General features: G+C 36.4%; 2 protein-coding genes across 2 annotated transcripts in view; both read left to right on the forward strand.

Moving 5' to 3' along the window:
* The window catches only part of LOC145663682 (uncharacterized), a 221,096-nt gene that overhangs the window by 16,488 nt on the left and 179,362 nt on the right, over positions 1-25,246 (forward strand). The gene's annotated exons all lie outside the window — the stretch shown is intronic.
* Positions 10,920-11,807, forward strand: LOC145665326 (zinc finger MYM-type protein 1-like). The gene has a single exon (XM_081732626.1). The coding sequence runs from the start codon at positions 10,920-10,922 to the stop codon at positions 11,805-11,807; it is 888 nt and encodes a 295-aa protein (XP_081588752.1).

Raw genomic sequence — 25,246 nt, forward strand, 5'->3', positions numbered from 1 at the left:
TATCTGGTGTTGATATGTCAAGGAACATACACTTTTGAATTTTATGAGTAATATTGATCCTTCAAATATAATAAATTTTTATGCATTTAGCAGTAAGGAATATTTTATCTTTATGAAAAATAAAATCATGATAAGTTGAATTACTTAGTGACATATGCTATTCTTGAGTGATATTGTGTGTTTTATTTTAGAAATTAAGAAGCATTATTGCAGAATATTAAAGATATTTTACCATTTTAAATTTATTGGTATACAGTTAGTTTATACTATTTATATTTTATTGTGCATTTTTAAATATGGCATTGAATACAATATCTCATTGAATACGATACCTTACCAAATGTAATCTTTTATTAAATATGATGTTTATTCATTAAATACATTATTGCATTGAATATATTGATATGTTTGTATAATTTGGTTTGAATTTTGAAAGATATTATGAAATACAATGTTGAATAGTATTTTGAATTACAAATAACTATTGATTTATATTCAAATATTGAAATTACATTTGTGTTTACATTTCAAGGAATGATTACAATAAATGGAAAATATAAACCAATAATAAAAATAAGAGGACTCAAAAGACATTTACGAAATGGCCCTCGCGTTATCGTAAATGGCCCTCGCGTTCGTTATTCTTCGAATTTTGCGATTATGTGCGTCCGAGTAAGCCTACAAACTTTTATTCTTCAGTGTGAACGAACTTAAAATGACATTAACCCTCTATGGACCAAGGGAGTGCTGTGATTACTGTTGTGTTGCAGTATGGTTAGGAAAATTTGGATTCCAGGGTTCTTGCCCACTTCTGTGATACCTTCAGTGGACATTCCGTTCCTCGCCATTTGTAACAGTATGGATTGGCTTGGATTTTTAAACCAACCCTCGTATTTCCCCAGTGTAAATTCTTAGAAATATAACGCAATGAGCTAACATTTGGAAGAGAACAATGCTCAGGAATTTGTCACCCAAAAGGTGCCTCACGTTTCCAGACAGCTCTGCTTCCTCTCGTCAGCCCATATTCGCAGGAAAAATTTAGCTACTCTCGTGCTGTCTGCCTACGCACCAAGCCCTCATGACGATGACAGATTTTTACGTGACAATGTGAAAATTATCAATAATCGTCAGTTCCATAACTTATTGGAACAATCAGTGTTTTTAATGTGATTTTTATTAACCTATGGACCATTTATTATATATTATTAACAATATAATAAAGCAAAAACTTAATGTTTTCTACGAACTATATTTTAGTTTGTCAGTGTATTCTTGCGCCGCTAACTGGCAACTATGCGACGCAGGAAGAGGACTGGGAGAGAGGACATTCATTCTCTTTCAAGATGAGAAGCGTGTGTGTCTTGTTAGCCACCATGTGATGTGAACGTACTAAGTTTCTGTCTTCACGAAAACCATTGAAATATGTAAAGTTTTAGTGTTTAACTTCCAAAAGTAATATAAAATGATTTTAGCACGTAATACTAAAACTTAGTTGGACAGACCATGAAAACCACAAGATGAAACGATGGAAAATAATCAATTGCAACCCCTTGCAGCTTAATGGAAGTGAAGTGTTTGTAGTGAACTGCATAGCCACTAGCCGATTCATCACCTTCGTTCGGTCGAAACTTCGCGTATTATTTCGGTATCGTATCGGTTCGTATACCACAGTAATTGGGCCATCTTTTTATCTAAGTGAAATCATGTGTCTTGTGTTCTCACACGTTTGTAAATGTTTTATATTCATTGAAGTTAAAAGTTAAATATAAGTGTTTCGCAAAATATATCTTTTTTAATAAGCAATGAAAAATAATATTTCATAATTTCAAAGTGTGTGATCTATATTGTTTTTTCTCAGCGAATGGAGGATATTTTCTTCTAATAGTGTACATGCCTTAGAGTAAAATTAAACAGGTAAGGTATTTGTGAAGCAGTGGAGAGCAAACATTACTTTCGTCTTCCAATATCCATCTGGCGTGAATCATGCATTGCTGTCCCACTTGTATTCTTTTACAGGTACCGACCAGCGTATATTGGAGCTAACGTACCAGCGACGGTGGGTATACGGCTTATGCCTCTGATATATATAACGCCCGAATCCCAGGACCGTGGGAGTAAGACTATTTGTTTACTTGCCAGTTCCTTATTGGATCTATTAGTCTTTTACAAATGAATGATGTTCTTAAGAAGACTCCAAAAGAGATCCAAGGTTCGAATCCCAATATTATTATATCTGGCTTTCGTCACGGGAACCAACTCCTCTTATATTGCAGGAACAAACGGTAGTCGAACCCAACTCCTATCATAAAATGGCTTCCCTCACAGGAACAGGTAATAAACAAACACAATACCCATTATAAGGTTTCTCAAGAGGATCATCGCTTACATGAGTAAAGGTCTGAATTACACTATGCCAGTTTTCATATATACATGTACAAACCTCCTCTCGTGCTAACCAACGTGTCTGTGATAAAGATTTTAGTGTTTTCGTTCCTGGATACATGAAAGAAGCAAGTAAGTTCCACCGTTTTGTTGAAGTGGAGAAAAATGTAAATCTTTTGAAGCATAGTGAGAAAAGAACATACTTCTCTACAACTCTTGCTGCACTACTTCCGACCAAATTCAAAGAATGAGCTGCGCAGGGCACATAATACGCTTCAGAATTTATTCCTTTAATTTGAGCCTGTAAACCTGTATATGCCCTCGACATATTGCTGTCGTTGTCGTACAACTGACCTCTGCAATTAGTAAGGTCAATAGAATGTCTGGTCAAAATATCTACTACAGCTTCGGATAGATTTTCAGACTTGTGACCTGGATTTGACAGAAACGAAAAAAACCTTTCAACAGGTTTACACTCTTCAGTCACAAACCTTAACACAAAAGCTAACTGATCAGTATGCGAAATATCTGGAGTTGAATCAACTGTTATGGAGAAATATTTGCTTTGTTTTATGTCATTAATAATTTCTTCTCTCACTCTATCAGTAAGCAGCTCAACAACTTCATCACAAATTGTATAAGACAAGTAGCTTGTATGACCTTTCCCTGTTCCATACCGTTCAATGTGTTCCGCAAAAAAGGGACCAAACTCGGCAATAAGCTCTAAAGAAATCATGTATTGCCCGTTGTGCAGAGAATTGAATTTTTCTTTGTGACCATGTGACCATGTAAGGGAAGCCCGTGACTTGTCAACTTCTTTACGACAGAAAAAAAACACTCTTCTTAAGACACCCAGTACATATGTTCTGTCTGAATATGTGATTGAAAATGGTTGTCCAAGGTCCCAACAGATTTCTGCCTTGTTAAGAGTGCCAACTCGCAGCTTTTGTGTTCTTCACAATTTTCGTGTGATGCTAGAATATTTGAAATGTTTTTCCAGTCTGAAATGCCGTGAGTTGCGATCTTTGTCTTGCTTTTGAACAACCTACATGATGCACAATAAATGGCACCAGTGCTACAAGAATATACCAAATAATACCGCAAAATCAATTCGCCATTTTCAAGTTTACACTCTTATTTAAAAATCTTGTCTTACCTGCTATGAATTTTTGCGATTTAGAAAATTTTCAGTATTCTGATTAATTCCATGTCTTAGAAGAATGTCAATTGTACTCATTCAAACACCACTCGGCAGGATCGTCAGTAACGAAATTTGCACTCTCATTGTCTTAATCACTAACTCCAACGAACTGAGGAGACACTACATTAAGTGCACTTTTTTCCTCCACTAAACCCACAATATTGTCAACAGTTTTCGTTTCACAGAGTTCACCCGACGCAACCGCTTCTACTTCAGTTACTTAACTGCTTTCGGAAATCACTTGTTCATTCAGCCGAAAAATTGTATGCACTGTACCAAGCTTTATCTGTAAGGTTGCTTCTCTTTCACGCTTTTCGTTTGCAAGTTTATGATAAGCCAAACCACTTAATTTTGTTTGCTTCATGCTGATGGATTTTTTATAAAAAATAGCAAACGCACTAGCAACCAATTGGATGCATCAGAAAATACAGTAAGACAAAAGCTAGTTGCAGCGGATTAGATATCTGCGTAATTATTTATTGCAAAGCACAAATATTCGTCTGTGTATAAAAGAAGTAGCTCCGAGTAGATTAATAACACGGTTCAAAAACAACCACTTTTACGGCCCATACAAAAGATGCATTGACACTTAATAGCAGTTTCAAAAATGGCCGGCTGTATTTTCTTTCGCTGTTTTTAATTTTTTTTAAAAAAAGAGACACACTGTACAGGTAATGCGACTATGCGAGTTTAAAACAATCAGTTTTCTTTGTCGCCTGGCCATTGGTTTTGCAAGAGAGGTGAGAGATCTACGGCATATTTACAAAAACAAACCAACAAGGTTGGGTGGGCGGTTTGCATTGTTGTCATTCTAAGCGATAAAAGTCACAGCACGGATTAAAAAACAGATTGACACCTTAATTCGAATCTCAAGGAGGCAGAGCAGATGAAACATTTCTCGGTAACACATAAATACAATGCACCAAGGTTTCTTTCGTATGAATCGAAAGGTCTGAATTGTTAGTGTGTACGTAAGATATTTTTTTATATTCTGGAGAAAAGATTTGCCGCCCCTAGGCACGTGCCTAGTGGGCCTATTTAGTAATCCGCCATTGGTCGTGTCACTGAAAACAGCGTTCTGATAAGGTGTATGAACTTGTTTCGAAAATAGTCAGCATGAAACACCTCTCTGACGATGTTGGAAAGAATTGAAAGGCATTTGTAAGAAGGCCATGTCAGAAAGTTGAGTACAGGTGGAACAAATCTCATCGTCATCGTAAATGATTCCTTACACCGAATGCAGACTGATTATGTGGAAACACCAGACAATGTTCGAAAGCTACTACCTTCTTATCCACTGACAACCCATTTGCTACTTTCAGAAGGCCATCCAAGACATTCAGTTGTGAGAAAACCAAGAAAAGGAAGCTCATGTGCATGTTATGCCCCAAATGTTAGTCATTCAACATGTACTTGAAATTCCTGTCCTGTCCATTCCTTAGTCGATCACACAGTGCAAAGAGTGTGTGTAGCACAGTAAAAAGGTTTCCAAGAGTGCTGGAAACATGGAAACATGTAGCGATCTTTACTTTTTTTTTCAAAGTGGGAATGTAATGGTTCCCAACAAATGCGTTAGAAGCAAGAGTTTCAGAGTGAAAGTGCGTGTGATGATAATTTATTCAAAATTTCAATGGTGGCAATTCAACTTTATTACAAGGGTAGTGTAAGTAAGCAAATCGTGTGGCAAAATTCAAGTTCTGGGTCAGTTCGATACTGTCGGTCGATGAAATTAATTTTTGGAAAAGAAACACGTGATTTTGTAGCCAAAGAAGTAAATGCTATTAAAGAACAATAAATAACAGGATTTTTTCTGTTCATACGTCCCTAGTTCTCAGTATGGTAGATGGCAAAATATGTAGTGCTTTGTCGTCATATTCATCCTCTCAATGTTGATTTTTGTGTGGAACCATACCGGAAAAGATGAATCAGGGAAAGTAATTGAGGCAAAACAAGTTAACCTGAAAGCAATGATGTTTGGTTTATCACTATTACATTCATGGATCAAGTTTATGGAATGCATACTGCGCATTGCATATAGATTAGATATAAAAATGTGGCGAGTATTAGGTCCCGAAATGAAAAATAAATTAGCCAGTAGGAAAAAGCGTATTCAAGAAAGATTTCGAAATGAGATGGGCCTTTTGGTTGATATGCCTGCATAACAGGGAGGAAATACCAATGATGGTAATAGAGTGCGAAGGATTTTCAGAAATGCTGAACTGTCTGATGACATTACCGGTGTTAATATTGATTTCATTAAACATTTTCATATAATTTTAGAATGCATCAATTCCGGATTTGCTATTGACGCAGATGCTTTTGAGCAGTATGCAGCAGAAACTAGACATTTGTACTTACGAGATTATGCATGGTATCACATGCCAAGTAATGTGCATAAGATTTTGTGGCATGGGAAAATTGTTATTGCCTCTTGTATTCTTCCGATTGGCCAACTTTCAGAAGAAGTACAAGAAGCAAGCGACAAAGACACTAGACCGAGAGAGCTTCACAGGAAAAAGCTCAAGTGTGGATAGCAACACATATCTCATTCATAGAATCTTATTATCCTCTAATCCAGTGGTCGAAGTGAGACGGTATGCGGTGGTACGCCATACCGCCTCTGGTTTTTCAGTGATGAAGGCATACCGCCTCTGTTTTTTTAGTGATCAAGACATACCGTCTCGGGAGAGTAGATGCTAAATATCTTTAATAAATTCATTTTATACACAGTAATTGACTAATAGCTTTACACGTAAAAATATATTATTTCTTATGTGCATATAATTTCTAAGTTGATAACACCGACATTTTTGTTATCTTTTCCTAACTTTTCTTTTTAAATGAGGTGTCTTCAAAGCAGTTCATCTAGTTTTGATTTATTTTTATTTATTTATAATAGGTTTCAGATACAGCACGAGGCCATTTTACACTGAAACATTTTAACAATTACGTAACATAACAATAGAATAACAATTTGAAATAAAGATGGTACAGTACAATGGCAACATTACAAAGATAGTTTATTTGTAGATGATCTGAAGGTATGCTCATTTGAAAAAAAAAGTACAGTTTCTGATAATTGGTTATACGTGCTAACAATTCGCTTTAGAAGGGACCTTTGCACAATATTAACTCTCGCAGCTCGAGTGTAAAAGAGATCACTAGATCATGTTGTTCTAGCAGGTACGCGAAAATTGATCTGACTCAATAACTGTTCACATGATATATGGCTATTTACAATTTTATGCAAAAATATTAGGTCAGAAATTTTGTTTCTCACTAGGGGAGGTTTGATATTGAGAAATGTTAAAATGTCATTTCTTGGAAGTTCACTGTATCGCTATCTGTCCTCGCTGCTTCCTTCAGGCGTTATTCAGCATGCCTCGGTGGCTAGCTTCAGCATAGCAAAATTCACGAGTGTAATATGCATGATTTACTGTGTAACGCAGTGTTGCAATAACTTCGCTTTGTCGTTCACAAATATAGTGTTTTGCTGTCTTGAATATCAATGGAACTGGTTGTGGAAAAAATAACTGAATACGAATCTGCTAAAGGTTTACTTATATAGTTTAATATTGTAGTCTCAATACGGTCCCTTATCACAAAATTTGTGATTGTTTTCACAGGACACATTTGGGGAGAGGGGGAGTTGTGTAAGTCACAATATTTTGGCATTCGGGATATTAGTGATATGTTGTTCGGATCTTGGAACCTTAGGTGATAACGCTTGCAATTATTACTTTACTGTTTTATGGTTGTTTGTATTCGGCAATCTTATTATGTAAGTGTCTATTTGTCATCTTCTTGATTTGAATGGAAGCACCACACTCTCAGTTCCGGAAGTATCTCTCTCTCTCTCTCTCTCTCTCTCTGCAATACGCACATTTCTGAAGAAATTTGCCTATCGTAGAGACTCACATGGGCGAAATTCGGGAAAACTTCCCGTTTTTCCGGTCACCCTCTGATACAACCTCTGATTAAATATATTTGCTTCCTCATTTCCATTGTCCCACTTCTCTAATAAATTTCTCCGAAATTTTTAACTCGTTTTCACTTAACATATTAAACGGGTAATACGTTCTCTTTTACCACCTTTCATGCGCTGTATACATTCTTTTAAAAAATACATAAAAAATATACTACTTGGAGCAGATTCGAACCGCCGTTCTTTGAATTGTAATCTAGCGCCTTAACCACTACACCAAGATCGTTGCTTGGTAAACTCTTAGTTGATGGCATGTTTGTTTTATTTGTATTTTATGTTCCCACTTCTACCATTTTTACTCTTTTTTCTTCGTTTAGCAGTTGTTTCTGGCTTTCTCTTTCCGTGTCGCCCTTTATTTACACTATGTACTATTCATATTCACAGTTTGTGCCCCTTCTGCAATGTCTTATTCAGATTAGACTTTTCTTCTTGTCTCTCCGTAAACATTTGATTGATTTAATTCTCATACTCTCCGTGGATGGAGCGCAGGAATGCCAGACTCAAAAAACAGGTGTACATTTACTTTCCTGACAGATAATACATATTGGAAACTTGTCGTGATTCCATGATTGCCGCCGTAGCAGACTGCAATGCAACTCTTCTTGGAGATTTCAATCTCTCCATTGGCTGGCTTTCCCCCCACATATGGGGTCCCACATTCTAAAAACTATAATAATGACTCCTGCTTTTTAGACAATTTTATACATGGTCTTGGATTAGCACAGCATAATATGCACCCTTGGAGAGGCGATAGTAACCTGGACTATATGGTGTCAACTCACAAATCAAGGGTTGTGGTCCCAAAGTTAAACTTTTTCCCATCAGATCACGACTCTCTCAGTGTGTTTTTCCGTCACATCAAACATAAAATATCTCAAAGTCAAAAATCAGTGAATTCTTTTCCCCAGTGGAAAAAGGCCCCTTGAGATGAAATACGTCAAGCTCTTCATATTTTCCCATGGTGCTTACTTGCCTCAGGCTCAGTTGATGATGCAGCTGACTTATTTGCTGACGTCATTCAGGCTGTAGTTAAAGACTTTGTGCCTTTCCGTAAAAGACCTTCTTCAAAGTTCCCCCGTGGTTTGATGAGGAACTAAAGTGCATACTTCGCAACAAAAAAAGTGCATGGAAGCTACGGAAGGATTTTCCCAGTGAGTATACTTACAAGAACTTTACAGATATTAGAAGACATAGTAAATATCTTATGAAAAGAAAGTATGAGAAGTACATTGAACACATCACAATTGATACACGTAAAAACCCTAAGCGTTTCTGGACCCTAATAAACAATCGAAGAAATAGTTCTCGCATACCGACAGAACTGACCTAAAAAAATTGCTTGTGTCAATGACGAAGACAGGGCAAAGGTATTTAATGAATATTTTGCTAGCACCTTTACTTCATTCCCTCCCACCTCTCCTTCCTTCCCCTACCCTCTTCAACCTGTTTGTTCTGAGTCTTTGTCTTCTATCAGTACCACACCGACTGAAGTACTCTCTCTTCTCTTGTCATTGCCCCAACAGCGCGCCTTAGGGCCAGATAATATCTATACTTTCTTCCTACGCAGTGTTGCCAGTTCCCTTTCTCAACCCCTTTCGGTTTCACTAAATCGCTTTTTCGCAGAAGGTGTCTTTCCCACCAGTTGGAAGAGAGCTAATATCACTCCTGTTCAAGAGTCTGGTAAAAAATAAAAATTATGTGTCCTCCTATCGACCTATTTCCTTATTATCTCCACTCTCACTTATTTGTCAAAAGATAATCAAAAACAGGCTCTTTCAATTTGTTGCTCCATTTATAAACTCCTCACAACACGGCTTTTTGCCAGGAAAATCTTGTGTTACTAATTTATCAGTTCTTCTGTCCGATGCTGTGGACAGCATCTCAGAAAATTCTCAACTCGACATTTTGTATTTAGATCTGTTTAAGGCTTTTGATTTTTTCCACACCATCTTCTTTTATACAAACTCAGTTCTAGATTCAATATACATGGTAAATTACTTAGTCTTCTAGAAACATATCTCAGTAATATAACACAACGAGTTTCAGAGTTACTTTTCTGACTTTATTCCCGTAACTTCTGGAGTTCCTCAAGGCAGTGTTCTGGGTCCACTTCTATTTTTATTATACACGGACGATCAGTCATCTTTGTTCACAAACAGCTCTACCAATATCCTTCTATTTGCTGATGATTGCAAACTCTACAGACAAGTTAAATCAGAGTACGATGCTCTTGCTCTTCAGCATGATGCTTCTATTTTTCTCAACTGGTGTAACTCTTGGAAACTTAGTTTAAACGTCGAGAAATGTGCTTCTCTTGCGATTTCTCTAAAAAAAGGCACCAAATGACGTTACTTGTATACAACCGATTTGGCTGGGGTCCGGATATGTGTTACGGGAGACCAAAGTAGGGCCACTTTGGGGTCCCGTATTTCGGAAATTTCTGCGTATGGGCCCAAACGCTAAATACGTGTCTCCTACTTTGGTCTTTCGTAACACATATCCGGACCCCAGCCAAATCGGTTGTGTACAAGTAACGTCATTCGCTTCCTAGTTATAGTATGTAGGGCCACTTTGGGGCCCCGTATTTCGGAAATTTCTGCGTATGGGCCCAAACGCCAAAATACGTGTCCCCTACTTTGGTCTCCCGTAACACATATCCGGAACCCAGCCAAATCGCTTGTGTACAAGTAACGTCATTCGCTTCCTAGTTATAGTATGTAGGGCCACTTTGGGGCCCCGTATTTCGGAAATTTCTGCGTATGGGCCCAAACCGCAAAATACGTGTCTCCTACTTCGTTCTCCCGTAACACATATCTCGACCTCAGCCAAATCGGTTGTTTACACTTAAGACCGTTTCGTCGTAAGACATGGAATTAATCAGAATACTGAAAACGATTTTTCTAAATCGCAAAAATTCATAGCAGGTAAGACAAGATTTTTAAAAAAGAGTTTTTTTTCGTAAACTTGAAAATGGCGAATCGATTTTGCGGTATTATTTGGTATATTCGTGTAGCACTGGTGCCATTTATTGTGCATCATGTAGGTTGTTCAAAGGCAAGACAAAGATCGCAACTCACGGCATTTCAGACTGGAAAAACATTTCAAATATTCTAGCATCACACGAAAATAGTGAAGAACACAAAAGCTGCGAGTTGGCACTCTTAACAAGGCAGAAATCTGTTGGGACCTTGGATAACCATTTTCAATCACATATTCAGACAGAACATATGTACTGGGTGTCTTAAGAAGAGTGTTTTTTTCTGTCGTAAAGAAGTTGACAAGTCACGGGCTTCCCTTACATGGTCACATGGTCACAAAGAAAAATTCAATTCTCTGCACAACGGGCAATACATGATTTCTTTAGAGCTTATTGCCGAGTTTGGTCCATTTTTTGCGGAACACATTGAACGGTATGGAACAGGGAAAGGTCATACAAGCTACTTGTCTTATACAATTTGTGATGAAGTTGTTGAGCTGCTTACTGATAGAGTGAGAGAAGAAATTATTAATGACATAAAACAAAGCAAATATTTCTCCATAACAGTTGATTCAACTCCAGATATTTCGCATACTGATCAGTTAGCTTTTGTGTTAAGGTTTGTGACTGAAGAGTGTAAACCTGTTGAAAGGTTTTTTTCGTTTCTGTCAAATCCAGGTCACAAGTCTGAAAATCTATCCGAAGCTGTAGTAGATATTTTGACCAGACATTCTATTGACCTTACTAATTGCAGAGGTCAGTTGTACGACAACGACAGCAATATGTCGAGGGCATATACAGGTTTACAGGCTCAAATTAGAGGAATAAATTCTGAAGCGTATTATGTGCCCTGCGCAGCTCATTCTTTGAATTTGGTCGGAAGTAGTGCAGCAAGAGTTGTAGAGAAGTATGTTCTTTTCTCACTATGCTTCAAAAGATTTACATTTTTCTCCACTTCAACAAAACGGTGGAACTTACTTGCTTCTTTCATGTATCCAGGAACGAAAACACTAAAATCTTTATCACAGACACGTTGGTTAGCACGAGAGGAGGTTTGTACATGTATATATGAAAACTGGCATAGTGTAATTCAGACCTTTACTCATGTAAGCGATGATCCTTTTGAGAAACCTCTAGTTCGAAATGATGCCTTATTCCTCTTGAATCAACTAAACAGGCTGGAAACAGCTTTCATGATCACTTTTTGGAATGATATACTGCAGAGATTCCAGTGTCACCGTGAAATTACAGTGTCAACATAGATTTAACAATAGTATATGATTTATTTGAATCACTTGTGAACTTTATAACTTCTCTTCGTGACGTGTCCGACTCTTATGAGCAAAAATCCATGGAGAAAATTGATATGGATTACGAGTGTAGTTATAAAAGGTTTAGAAAACGTAAGGGATAATATGGGGGTCGTGATCGGAATTAGGTGTTAAAACACTGGTATATTATTATTATTATTATTATTATTACCATTTCTTTGCCGTCTTCTTCGTCTTATTGCCGACTTCATGTACGTGTTGGTTGAGGCCTCAAGCCAGCGATTCAAGGGTCCCGACTTGGAATCTCAACCGGGGTGTGGTTGTTTGTGAATTTTAAAACCTTTATATCAGTGGTAGAGGATACTCAAGACGGGCCGAAATCCTTCGTTACTTAACGGGTCCAACAATATAGCCCATTTGTTGTCTTCTCATTACTATTATTATCACTCATCATGCTGCTCATATTAATAATGCTACTACTACTACTACTACTACTACTACTACTACTACTACTACTACTACTACTACTACTACTACTAATAATAATAATAATAATAATAATAATAATAATATTCATACTAATAAGAATAGTAATAATCATAGAAAGCCATTTTTGCGTTGGGGTTTTAGCATGTCCCTTTTCTTCACCAGGTAAACGTGTACGTTTGGAACTTACGATCGGCGTATCGTATCGCGTTCCATTTGACATCGGTTCGCATCAGTGACATACTAGAGATTCCAATCACCACCGACTGCTATCATTTTGAGTTTGCAGTATTTGTCTTCGTGAGAAAACAGGTTAAAGTGTACCACATTTTGGCATGTATGGCCAGAGTACATAACTTTCAGGAGCCATGGGAGAACAATCATTCTACTTTCGGTTCGACGACGTTGCGAACCGTAAGAGTAAGCATATTTCCATCATTCAACATGCCATTCCACTTGCGCAATTTTCAATGAGATACTCGTCGATTACTTGGATAGCTTTCCTTGTAGGTGAAAAAGGAACTTGAGGCCTTTTTAGATATGGATATTTGTAATTGTAATAATAGCAATAGGACTTATACTAATACTTGGCTTTCGAGACACAGCCTGTGAGTTTTTGGAAAAGCTAACTACAGGAAAAATACATTGTTGAATCACTGTAATATATAAATTATTACAAAAAAATGAATGTAACTGTGTGTGCCGAATCATTACGGCCAAATTGCAGTCAAATGAAATGAATTTTGATATATAGCTAGGTCTTAATCCAAACTTGGATGTTATCATATTGCTTTCATTACAATTATATCCTAAGGGATAGTTGAGATCCGAATTTTTGCGAAAAAAAATTGAGTATCTTACAAGCCGTTCAACTTACGGAGCTGAAATTCAATATATTAACTTTTTATTGAAAATTAACAGAACGTCTCCTAGCATTTTTTAAAATTTCTCCTTTATGGGGAGGTTCGGCACTTTCTATATATGGTAAATTGATAGTGAGTTAGTTTTTAAAAATAATCGAAAACGATTGATATTAGTTGAGAAAAAAGCAATAGAGTGCTTCGCATCATATATCAATATATGCTTACAATCAGAGGCGGATCCAGGACACACTTCCGGGGGACGGTGGGTGGTAATACTGCTACTTAGAGCTACTTTTAAGAGCTCCGAACTCTGGGTTTTATTTATATATAAAATAAGAAAGTTTCCTCTTCTGGGGAACGATCGCCCCCCCCCCCCGTGGATCCGCTCCTGCTTATCATGCGCTTTCTACTATAATAATTGCTGAAGCTTGTTTATTATATGGAGCACTTAGAGCATAGGGCAATTGACCCATAAAGTTGTGAGAAAAATAAACATAAAATTTGTAATGTAACATTCTGTATATTGATTTGGGACTTTAAAAATTTCATCCGTTTAAAAATTTGAACCTATTGACTGCTGGTTTTCTTGGAAACAATTCAGCGTCTCAAGGCAACGTACCATGACTACCCCGAACACTCTATCAAGACCAGAAGTGGTTCAAATTTAATATTACTTTCGCTTTCAATACTGATTTTCATAGATCAAAAACAATAAGATATATCGAGACGCGGTTTTCTGCAGTTCATTCAGCGTCCTAAGAACAGGTCCCTTTCCTGTGTTAATCTTCTATTCAAACGAAAAGTTGTTAAAATTAGCTGTTTCCAATTTCAACACTGATCATCGTAGACCGAAAACGGTAACATATAGCGAGAACGTTTTTTTTTTTTTCAAACGATTTGGTGTCTCAAGTTAACTTACCATGACTATCCCATATGCACCACCATAACTGAAAGTGGTTGAAATTTACTACCATTTCCGGAATCGTGCTAATTTTTATATATCAAAAAAAGGTGAGAGATATCTAGCTGTAGTTTGCTGCAATCGATTCAGTTTCCCAAGAATAGATTACAGGTTCTCCATTAACCCTCTATTCAAACCGTAAGTCATTCAAACTATTTCCGGTTTTAGCTTTTATCACAATAGAATAAAAACAATAACGCATAGCAAGTAGTGTCTTTCTGATATGGATTTAGCGTCTGAGGAACAGATTTTTATCTTTGACCAGTCTTCTGACAGATTTTTATCTATTGCAACCAGTAATTATATATGCACTACTACAAGTATGAGTAGTTAATTTCCATATTTTGGAAGTCTACTGTAGTTTCACACCAATGAAAAGAAATTCACTTGTTTTGTTCTTATGTCTGTCAATATACATACACATACATACGAACAAATGGACAAAGTCGTTCTTCCCATATTTAAACATAGCATAGATTAGATCTTTTAAATATTTCCAGTTCTACAAAACGCATCGATCCTACAGTTTTTGTCGGTTTTCTGACGGACAGAAGCCGTTTTGGAACTTGAAGACTCATTTGAAAGTGCAAAGTATTGAATGAAAAATATATTCACTTCAGTAGTAGAAAAATGGTCGATCTGGAACAGGAAGAGAACAACCCAGGAGCCGCTGGGAAATCGAGCACCTTGAACCGTCCACCCACGGTCTTTTACGACCTCCATTTTAGAGGTGTATTTGTTCCATTTTATGAGCACTTTTTAGGGGGTATACTCGTTCTCTTTTATGAGTACATTTTAAGGGCTGGAGTTGTTCCCTTTTATGATCACTTTTTCCACCCCTTATTTTACCATAGCAGTGGAGACTACGAACACAAATCGAGCACCTTGAACCGTCCACCCACGGTCTTTTACGACCTCCATTTTAGGGGTGTATTTGTTCCCTTTTATGAGCATTTTTAGGGGGCGTACTCGTTCTCTTTTATGAGTACATTTTAAGGGGTGAACTCGTTTCCTTTTATGATCATTTTTCCACCCCTTAGCAGAGAATACGAACACATAGCAGAGCAGATAATACATAAGACTAGCAGGGATGTATTCATTCTCTTTTATGAGCGCATGTTAGGGGTGGAATCGTTCTCTTTTATGATCACTTTTTCCGCTCCTATTTGAACAAAGCAGAAATTACATAAGACTACGAACACATAGCAGAGCAGAGAATACATAAAACTACGAAACATAACAGGGGTGTATTCATTCCCTTTTATCAGCATTTTTCAACAGCAGATAATGAATACATATGTAACATAGCAAAGGGGGTGTACATAAGAATACGAACACACAACTATTTAACATACTAGAGCTGTATTCGTTCCACCCCTATTTAAACATAGCAAAACTAGTAAAAGAGTATGGCTTATTTTCCAACCCCTATTTTAACATATCACATATTACATAAGACTATGTAACATAGCAGAGCTAATACAAGAGTATGGAATATTTTCCAACCCCTATTTTAACATAGCAGGAATTACATAAGACTACGAACACATAGCAGAGCAGAGAATACATAAGACTACGAAACATAGCAGGGGTGTATTCACTCCCTTTTATGAGCATTTTTTCAACATAGCAGACAACGAATACCTATGTAACATAGCAAAGGGTGTGTGTATAAGATTACGAACACACAACTATTTAACATAGTAGGGGTCTATTCGTTCCACCCCTATTTAAACATAGCAAAACTAGTAAAAGAGTATGGCTTATTTTCCAACCCATATTTTAACATAGCAGAAATTACTCAACATAATAGAAATTATATAACACTTCGTCCCCTTTTATGAGCCCATTTTAGGGGTGTATTCATCCTCTTTTATGAGCACATTTTTAAACCCCTATTTTAACATAGCAGATCGATAACACATCTTCCAACGGCCTATTTAACATAGCACATATTACATAAGACTATGTAACATAGCAGAGCTAATACAAGATTATGACCAATTTTTTCAACCCCTATTTTAACATAGCACATATTACATAAGACTACGAACACATAGCAGAGCAGATAATACATAAGATTCATTCTCTTTTATGAGTATTTTTCAACCCCTATTTTTAACTATAAACATAGCAGACAATGAATACCTATGTAACATAGCAAAGGGGGTGTGAACACAAAACTACTTAACATAGCACTGATTACATAAAAACATTCGTTCCCAACCCCTAAATTAACATAGCGGAAATGACACAAGCATGTCCCCAAACTACTGACCATCGAGAACAGAGGTCAAACTCAAAAACGGAGCCACATTTAGTAATAGGTCATCCAAGACCACATGTCCCAAAAGTGTTGACCTTCGAGGTCAAAGGTCAAAATACTTAAAACCTAATAAGTCGGAAACGGAGCCACATATTGAGATGGTGTTTCCACATTTAGTAATTGGTCATCAACTACTACAAGTTCCAAAAATAATGACCATCGAAGTCAAAGGTCAAAATACTTAAAACCTAATAACTCGGAAACGAAGCCACATATTGAGGTGGTGTTTCCACATTTAGTAATTGGTCATCAACTACTACAAGTTCTAAAAATAATGACCATCGATGTCAAGGCCAAATACTTAAAACCTAATAAGTCGGAAACGGAGCCACATACTGAGATGGTGTTTCCACATTTAGTAATTTGTCATCAACAACTACAAGTTCCAAAAATAATGACCATCGAGGTCAAGGTCAAATACTTAAAACCTAATAAGTCGGAAACGGAGCCACATATTGAGATGGTGTTTCCACCTTTAGTAATTGGTCATCAACTACTACAAGTTGCAAAAATAATGACCTTCGAGGTCAAAGGTCAAAATACTTAAAACCTAATAACTCGTAAATGGAGCCACATTTTGAGATGGTGTTTCCACATTTAGCAATTGGTCATCAACCACTACAAGTTCCAAATAATGACCATCGAGGTCAAAGGTCAAAATACTTAAAACCTAATAACTCGGAAACGGAGGCACATATTGAGATGGTGTTTTCACATTTAGTAATTCGTCATCAACTACTACAAGTTCAAAAAATAATGACCATCGAGGTCAAAGGTCAAACTCGTAAACGAAGCCACATATTGGGATGACGTTTCCTCATTTAGTAACAGATCATTAACTACATGTACGAAAATATTGACTATTGAGGTCAAAAGGTCAAATAACTCTTAACAGAGGAACGGATAAATTTGTGTGATCTATTAAATTATGTATCAAGCAGAAAAAAAATGAAGAAGGAATAATTTTGAATGGCTTATTTACTTTTGTATTAATGAGAAAGAAATCAAAGAGACACAATTTTAACTAGCGCAGAATTTCTTTACCTTTTTGGGCTATTCAAATAAACACAAAAATTAATTTGGATGGAGTGTTTATTTTTCTACTAACAAGAAAGAAAGCAGAGATATGCCATACGAACTAGCTGAGAATTTTATATCATTTGTACTATTTAAACAATCGAAGGGATAAATGGATCTATTCCATTTTGCACCAAGGAGAAATGCCCTTTTAACTAGCTCAGAATTTATGTACCTTGATGTGCTATCCTAGAAAAGCGAAGAAGGTCCATTTTAAATAACTCAGAATTTTATATCATTTTGTAACACTCAAATAAATGAAGAAATAAATTTGGATGGAGTATTTAGCTTTGTACGTACCAGAAAAAAGTGAAGAAGGTCCATTTTAACTAGGTCAATATTTCTGTACAATTTTGTACTACCCAAATAAACGAAAGAATACATTTGGATAATCTATTTTATTTTTGTACCAATCAGAAGAAAATGAAAGAAGGGCCATTTTACCTAGATTAGCATTTTATACTTTTTTCTATCATTAAAAAACTGAGGATAACTTGAATAGTCTAAGTTTTTGTACTCATTCGAAGAAAAGCAAAGAAGAACCATTTTAAGTAGCTCAGCTTTTTCATACCTAATGTTCCCAGGACTATAAGGAAAGGAATAAATAAATATCGGTATCCTATTTCCTTTTGTACCAACGAGAAAAAAGCGACGAAGAACCATTTATAACAGGCCTAGATTTTTATGCCTTTTTGTGATATTTAAACAAACGAAGGGTTAAATTTGTACCAAACAAAAAAGCTACACAAATAAACAAGGGAATAAATTTGTAATAACCACAAAAAAGAAGAAAGACCATTTGAACTGCCTCAGTTTGATATACCATTTGAGTGGCCTATTGAATTTTGAACCAACGAGAAATCTCATTTGTAACTAGCTCAGAACTTCCAGGCCATGTTTTAGTATTTAAACAAACAAAGGGCTAAATTTGAGAAAGCGAACATGGACTCAGAATTTTATATCATCTTGTAATACTCAAATAATCGAAGAAATATATTTGGATGGATTATTTAGTTTTGTACCAAGCAGAAAAAGGAAAGAATTAACACTTTGTACTAATCAAGTAAACAAAGATATAAATTTGTACTGACCAGAAAAGCGAAGAAGGATCAGCGTTCTATACTTTTTGTGCCATTTAAATACGGGTGTCCTATTTCCTTTTGTACCAACGAGAAAGAAAGCCAAGAAGGACCATTTTTAACTGGCTTAGAATTTTATACCTTTTTGTAAAATTTGTACCAAACCGACAAAAGCAAGGAAATACCATTTAACTAACTAATAATTTTTATGCTAACCAAAAAAGCGAAGACAGACCATCTTAACTAGCTCAGCATGTTATAACTTTTTGTGCTACACTTTTGAGTGGTCTACCCAATTTTGTACCAACGAGAAATGCCTTTTTAACTAGCTCAGAATTTCTTGACCATGTTGTACTATTCAAACAAACAAAGGAATACATTTGTACTAACCAGACTCAAAATTTTATATCATTTTGTAATACTCAAATGGACGAAGGAATACATTTGTGTGATCTATTCACTTTTGTAGCAAGCAGAAACAGGAAAGAACTAACATTTTGTACTAATCAAATAAGCGAAGGAATAAATTTGGGTGGCCTATTTAGTTTTGTCCATTCTTTAACTAGCTCAATATTTCAGTACCACTGTAACTAACTCAAACAAACGAAAGAATAAATTTGAGTGGCTTAAGCAAAGAAGGTCAATGGTAACTAGCTCAGCAATTGGTACCTTTTTGTGCTATTAAAATAAACGAAGGGTTAAATTTGAGTGACCTATTCAGTTTTGTACCAAGTAGAAAAATTGAAGAATGAATAAATTTTGTTTGCTTCTTTACTTTTGTATTAGCAATTTAAAAAAGCGGAGAAGGTCTGTTTTTAAATAGTTCAGTATTTATGTACAGTTTGTACTACTCAAATAAACGAAGGAATAAATTTTGATGTTCTACTTTCTGTACCAACCAGAGAAAAACAAAGGAAGACCATATTCTGCTACTCAAACAAACGAAGGAATAAGCTCAGAATTTCTATACCTTTTTGTGTTATTCAAATAATCGAAAAAACGAAGGATAATTTTATATCCTTTTGTGCTAATCAAATAAATGAAGGAATAAATTTGTTGACCTATTCCCTTTTATAGCAATCAGAAAAAGCCCCTTCTAGTTTTGTACCAACCACGAGAAAAAGGAAGAAGGCCCATTATAACAAGCTCAGTATTTTTATACCATTTTGTATTACTCTAATAAATTTGGGTGGTGTATTTCATTTTTGTAACAATCATTAAAAAAGTAAAGATGATACATTTTAACTAGCTCAGAATTTTATACCTTTGTGAGGGATTAAAATAAACGAGTGGTTCATTTAGTTGTGGTGCTACATTTTGGATATTTTTGTGTCATCCAGATCAGTTTATTTATTTCTTTTAAAGAAAACAATACATTACTCTCACTGACAATTCAGTTGCCAGTAATTCAGTATTTTAGCTCTATTATTTACATGCGTTAGTCCAATGTTTGTAATCTTTTAAATTCTTAATATTAAAATACTACAAATTGATCCATTTATAAAATAAGATAGTTAACAGTTCAATTCTCTGTAACCCTTTGTAATTTCTCAACTTACATCAAAGTATTTAGCCCTAATATATATATGAGGATAAATATGTTCTTCTATTCATACACAATCAAATGCATATGCTACAGTGTCTCAGTGTTCATTTACAGAATTAAATAATTGTTTATCTTTCTCTAAAACATTTCTACTATTTCTTTGATATAACAATCACACTCTGTAATAGGGGTGGACGGTTCCTGAAAACATAAACCGCGGTTTCGGTTTGCCACTTAAACCGGTTTGGAACGGTTAACCGATCCCAAACCGAACCGAACCGTTCTCAAACCGAACCGAATCGTACCATTCAGAACTGTCCGTAGAACTGTGACAAACTAAACTGTCCAAAGGGTTTGGAACGTGGTTTCGTTTACTATTGGCTAACCAAAACTTAAGCAAACTCCGTCAAAGCAAATTCAGCTGTGTCCACATGGAGCTGAATTTAATCTTTAACTCACTCGTAACATACGACCAGTTAGCAGATTTGTGTATAATAAAAGAATAAAATAGCAAAGAGCCTGAAAGCACTCATTAGAGCGTACCTACCTACCTATCTATCTATCTATCTATCTATCTATCTATCTATCTATCTATCTATCTATCTATATATATATATATATATATATATATATATATATATATATATATATAATGTTTGTATGTATGTAGATAGATAAAAAATATCACACAACTAGATACCACGTATGCACAAAAAGTCGTGGCAATACAAGTATTGGCTGGAGAAATGATCCCAATAAATTCTTTCAAATTAGAAGCATTTCATATGTCAACGGAATAAAAAAAATCACTGGTAGTGATCAGTCTTTGAAAGAGATGAAATTCGTTGGGTTAAGTTCTGACCTGTTAAGCCCCCATTCTACAACTGCTTCAAATTCGAAAATGTTATTATTCTTCTTGTTTACCTTCGCTTTTAATATTCCTGCTCAAATAGCAGCTTGCATGTGTGTCTTCATTTCTCTCATTTTTCATACTTTCATTCTCACCGTCGTGATTAATATTATAAGAAAAGCGTGATTAACTAACCAGACTCATCATCATCAAAACGCCGAACACATATTTCAGACTTTGACCGTGCTCCTACGTACAATGTAAGTCAATATTATCGGTACCTTGTATATCACATCGTTAACAAATCATTATATAATTACTTTCTGTAAATAATAAGTAAGATCTTCACGTGAGTGTTACTGAAACGTTTGCATTGCGAGCGTAGCGAGCAAAAAATTTTTTAACAAATCTATTTCTTTGCAAACCGACAACAATATTGATTTAATAGGGCGCCAATACTTTTACGGGGCACCACATCGTTTACTCATTTTCAACACTTCTTTTTTCTTATTGCTTGTTCGGCGCCCTCTTGCTACCAGCTCCCCCCTTCCCCGTAGCTACGGCTCTGGGTGTGGTTATCTTCTCCGTCACGATGTAGGTTTTGTACATTTGCTAATCGTACACATAAATATCATTCTCTGACAGAAGAGTTGCACTAAGTTGGAACCTGGCTATCTTCGATTCTGGACAGTGAACACAATGGCGAGGAAACATCTACCATTTCCCACTTTAATTTCTCTTTATTTCATCACTATACGGCCAACGAGTGTGATTACAGAGGTAATAAAGGAGTACACACGTGAGAAATTGTAAAAGATCTAGGCTTAATAATAGACCAAGGGCTTAGCTGGAATAAACACATTTCTGAACAGTGTATTAAAGCTAAACGCACAGCTTTATAAATTAAATAGCTATTTTCGCAAGAAACAAGACTATATCTGGTTAACACTCTCATTTTGCCTCTGTTCGATTACTGCGATTCAATATATGGTAGCTCTCTCTCCACTCAAAATATTAGGGCAATTCAGAAAATACAGAATTACTCTTTACGCTTCTCTCTCAATTACAGAAAGTCTTAGCATATTCTGCCGGTACTTAATGAAAACAATATCCTAACCATATCCCGAAGACGATATCTCCGATACTGTTGTTAACTATACAAAATAAATTCACATAAAACACCACCTTACTTGCATCATAAATTAACATGTAGACCAGAAATTCACCGTTACAATACCCGAGGAAGTAATAAACTGAATATGTCCCGGCGTTCTTGAAAAATAACAGGCATTTTCAATTTCGGCAGTAAGAATCTGGAACTTCCTACCAAAGTCAATCACTGACAAACCATACAATTCATTTAAATCATCACTCCAAACATTATTATTTAGAGATCAGAGACAAAGCATTGGCACACATGAAAGGTTTACTATAGTATGGAATTGGACTGAAATTGGTCTAACAGTATTAGTTTTTTTTTACATTTACATTTACTGAGTTTTGTTTATCCTTAGTATTATTGAATGTACCATGTTATGTTGTTATTTGTATCTTGTATCTTATTTGTGTCTTTGTTTTTCTTTCTTTCTTTTCTTTTTTTTTGTAATGATGACAAGGGTTAGGTGGCAGAGCAGCCTCCGGCTGAACCTCGCCCGCTGAAATAAAGAGAAATTCAATTCAAATTGGCAGACATTGATCTGGCATACGGGAAAGCGGACGGTAATGGCCGTGTGGCACAACGGTGTATACATTGGGACAGAAAGAGAGGGCTCTTTTTCCAGGAATTCTGAAGACCCTGTCCACCCCTCTAGACCTTCCGCTAACCAGTCTCCGCGACACGTGGTAGAGATTTATGATCCCTTGTGGCTGAAAACCAATGTTGCCTTAATTCCTTTTTCCTAGTTGATTTTTTTAATGTTTATTATTAACTGAAAATAGGAAGGAAAGCTTCCTCCTTATTTTACCGGACTTTAACTACACAAGTGGATCGGAGGTACGGCAACACTGAGAGTAATGACAGCTTACACGCTCGCGAGGACTAACCGAGGGTTGTGGGGGTGAAAAGAAGCAGTGGTTGGGGAAAGAGCCCTTTAAAGCTGTCCCGATGTATACAGACAACAGTTTCCTAATCTTAGAATTCCACACCACGCAACCTTTTTCAGGTGTAGATCGAAGATTACAAGAAACAGGATTGCTGGAAGCACACAGGCCCAGTGCTGGACGAAACAGAACCGTATGGACTGTGGCTTTTGAGGAGGAAATTCTTGCTTGAAATCAGAGAAAACCGTCCACCAGCACACGGGTAGTAACTGCTGAAATTCACCTAGTTGCACCTATCATCGGCAGGTTTGGAACATACTTCACGAAAATCAGATGTACTCTTTCCATGTCCAAAGGGTGCATGCATTACACGCCATCCTAATATATCCCGCTTCATGTCTCGTATTCTTTTCAAAGATGAAGCTATGTTTTCCCATGATGGAGTGATGAACACTCACACTCAACATTTGTGGCCTGAGTCAAACCCATATGGGATGTCAACTCGTGCCCGTCAGGAACGGTGTTCTGTGAATGTGTGGGCATGAATCGTTGATAATTCTCATCAGACCGTACCTACTACCACAATGACTAACCGGGTGGGAGTATTGGATATTTTTGAAAGAGATTCTGCCTGAACTACTAGAGACTGTGCCACTGGCTGTTCATCGAAACATGTGGTTTATGCACAACGGTGCTCCAGCACATTTGCTGTGGAGGTGCGAAATTGTCGCAACACATCCTTTCCGAACAAATGGACGGCAGAGAAGGACCGGTATCTTGGCCACCTCGCTCATCCGATCTTAACCACTTAGATTTCTTTTCTTGGGGTCATATGAAACAACTAATCTGCGCGACGCCTGTGCAATCAGAGGAGAATTTGGTTGCTCAAATTGTTGCTGCAGCGTGGAGCATTCAGGAAACGCCAGGAGTGTTTCAACGCGTTCGCAGCGTCTTTCCCTTCGACGCCGCTGTAACCTTTGCATTGAAGTGGTGGGTTGAAACTTTAAACATATTTTGCAGTATCCGTTCTGACAACCATCCTCTTTCCATGTAAACAAAAACTCCCCTCTGTACCTTGCTCCCTGCAACTACCTTCTGTATGCAGTTCCGTTATACGATTTGGATCCAGAAATATCGGCCCCTGTTACAGTACGTACAAATATCGTGAATGGAAGGAATATTTTGTTTCACATCCGTCAGTTTAGAACATTGATTGAAAAAAAACGTACTGTAGTCGCATTTATGTGATGTACTGATCGAAATGAATGTGCTAAAACAGTTATGTATATTATTATTATTATTATTATTATTATTATTATTATTATTATTATTATTATTATTATTATTATTATTATTACGCGTTCTTTATTTGTCTGTAGTTCTTGTTCAATTACTGTATTTGTAAAGGCAGATGCGTTCTCAAAAGCGTTGCGATATCATTAATATGAGCAAATCAGCAATCGGAATTTCTTTATTTTCTGTTACTTATCGGCTTGTGCCGTACGCATTTTTACATTCTAGAAAAGTAAAGTTTCCAGTGAGTTCTTGTACAACGACTTTACTAGTGCTTTTTGAGGAGGTACGCAACCACACACAGTAATTTTTACTTCATCCGCCATCTTTTATCTTCGTGTATGAGTACTGATCTGCGACGTAATATTATTTCTAGGCAGTGAAATGTCCTTTACATGTTGTCGTCCACTCAATTTACGTCATAAAATATAAGGGAATTCCCTGTGCCGCCATTGCACAAATCTGAAAACTGCAAATTTGGATAGAGCAGGTTAGGATATTTTGTCGATATCATGCCGCATCACGTCTACAATCAGTAGTTTGTGCAATATTTAACTCCATGCTTTCGGCAGCCTATAACACGTAAACAACACACTTTACTGGAACTTTTTTTTGTTTGTTTTGCTCTCAGGAATCGCCCCTCTGTTTTTGTAAAACGAATTTAGCGCCATACTGTGTAGCGTCATCAGAATCAATTTGACTACACTAACGCGACAAAAGTAACTGTTCTCAAAAACAGCATAACTTTTCTTGGTCACCTGATAATATTACACCAAGATTTATTCCACATACAGGTGTAAATCATGTCCTCCCCCCATGTCATTTCAAGATGAATTTAATGTTTCATTCTATACGTAGCTTCTCCTGGAATACCATCCACCCTTCAAGTAACTGCCATCCCTAGCACGG

This window comes from Thermobia domestica, chromosome 11 (genome assembly GCF_964235325.1).
Source record: "Thermobia domestica chromosome 11, izTheDome1.hap1.1, whole genome shotgun sequence".
NCBI lineage: Eukaryota > Metazoa > Arthropoda > Insecta > Zygentoma > Lepismatidae > Thermobia > Thermobia domestica.

Bases quoted from the DNA above. Each gene is read 5' to 3' on its own strand.
- LOC145665326 (XM_081732626.1), top strand. From the start codon at position 10,920: ATGATTTCTTTAGAGCTTATTGCCGAGTTTGGTCCATTTTTTGCGGAA.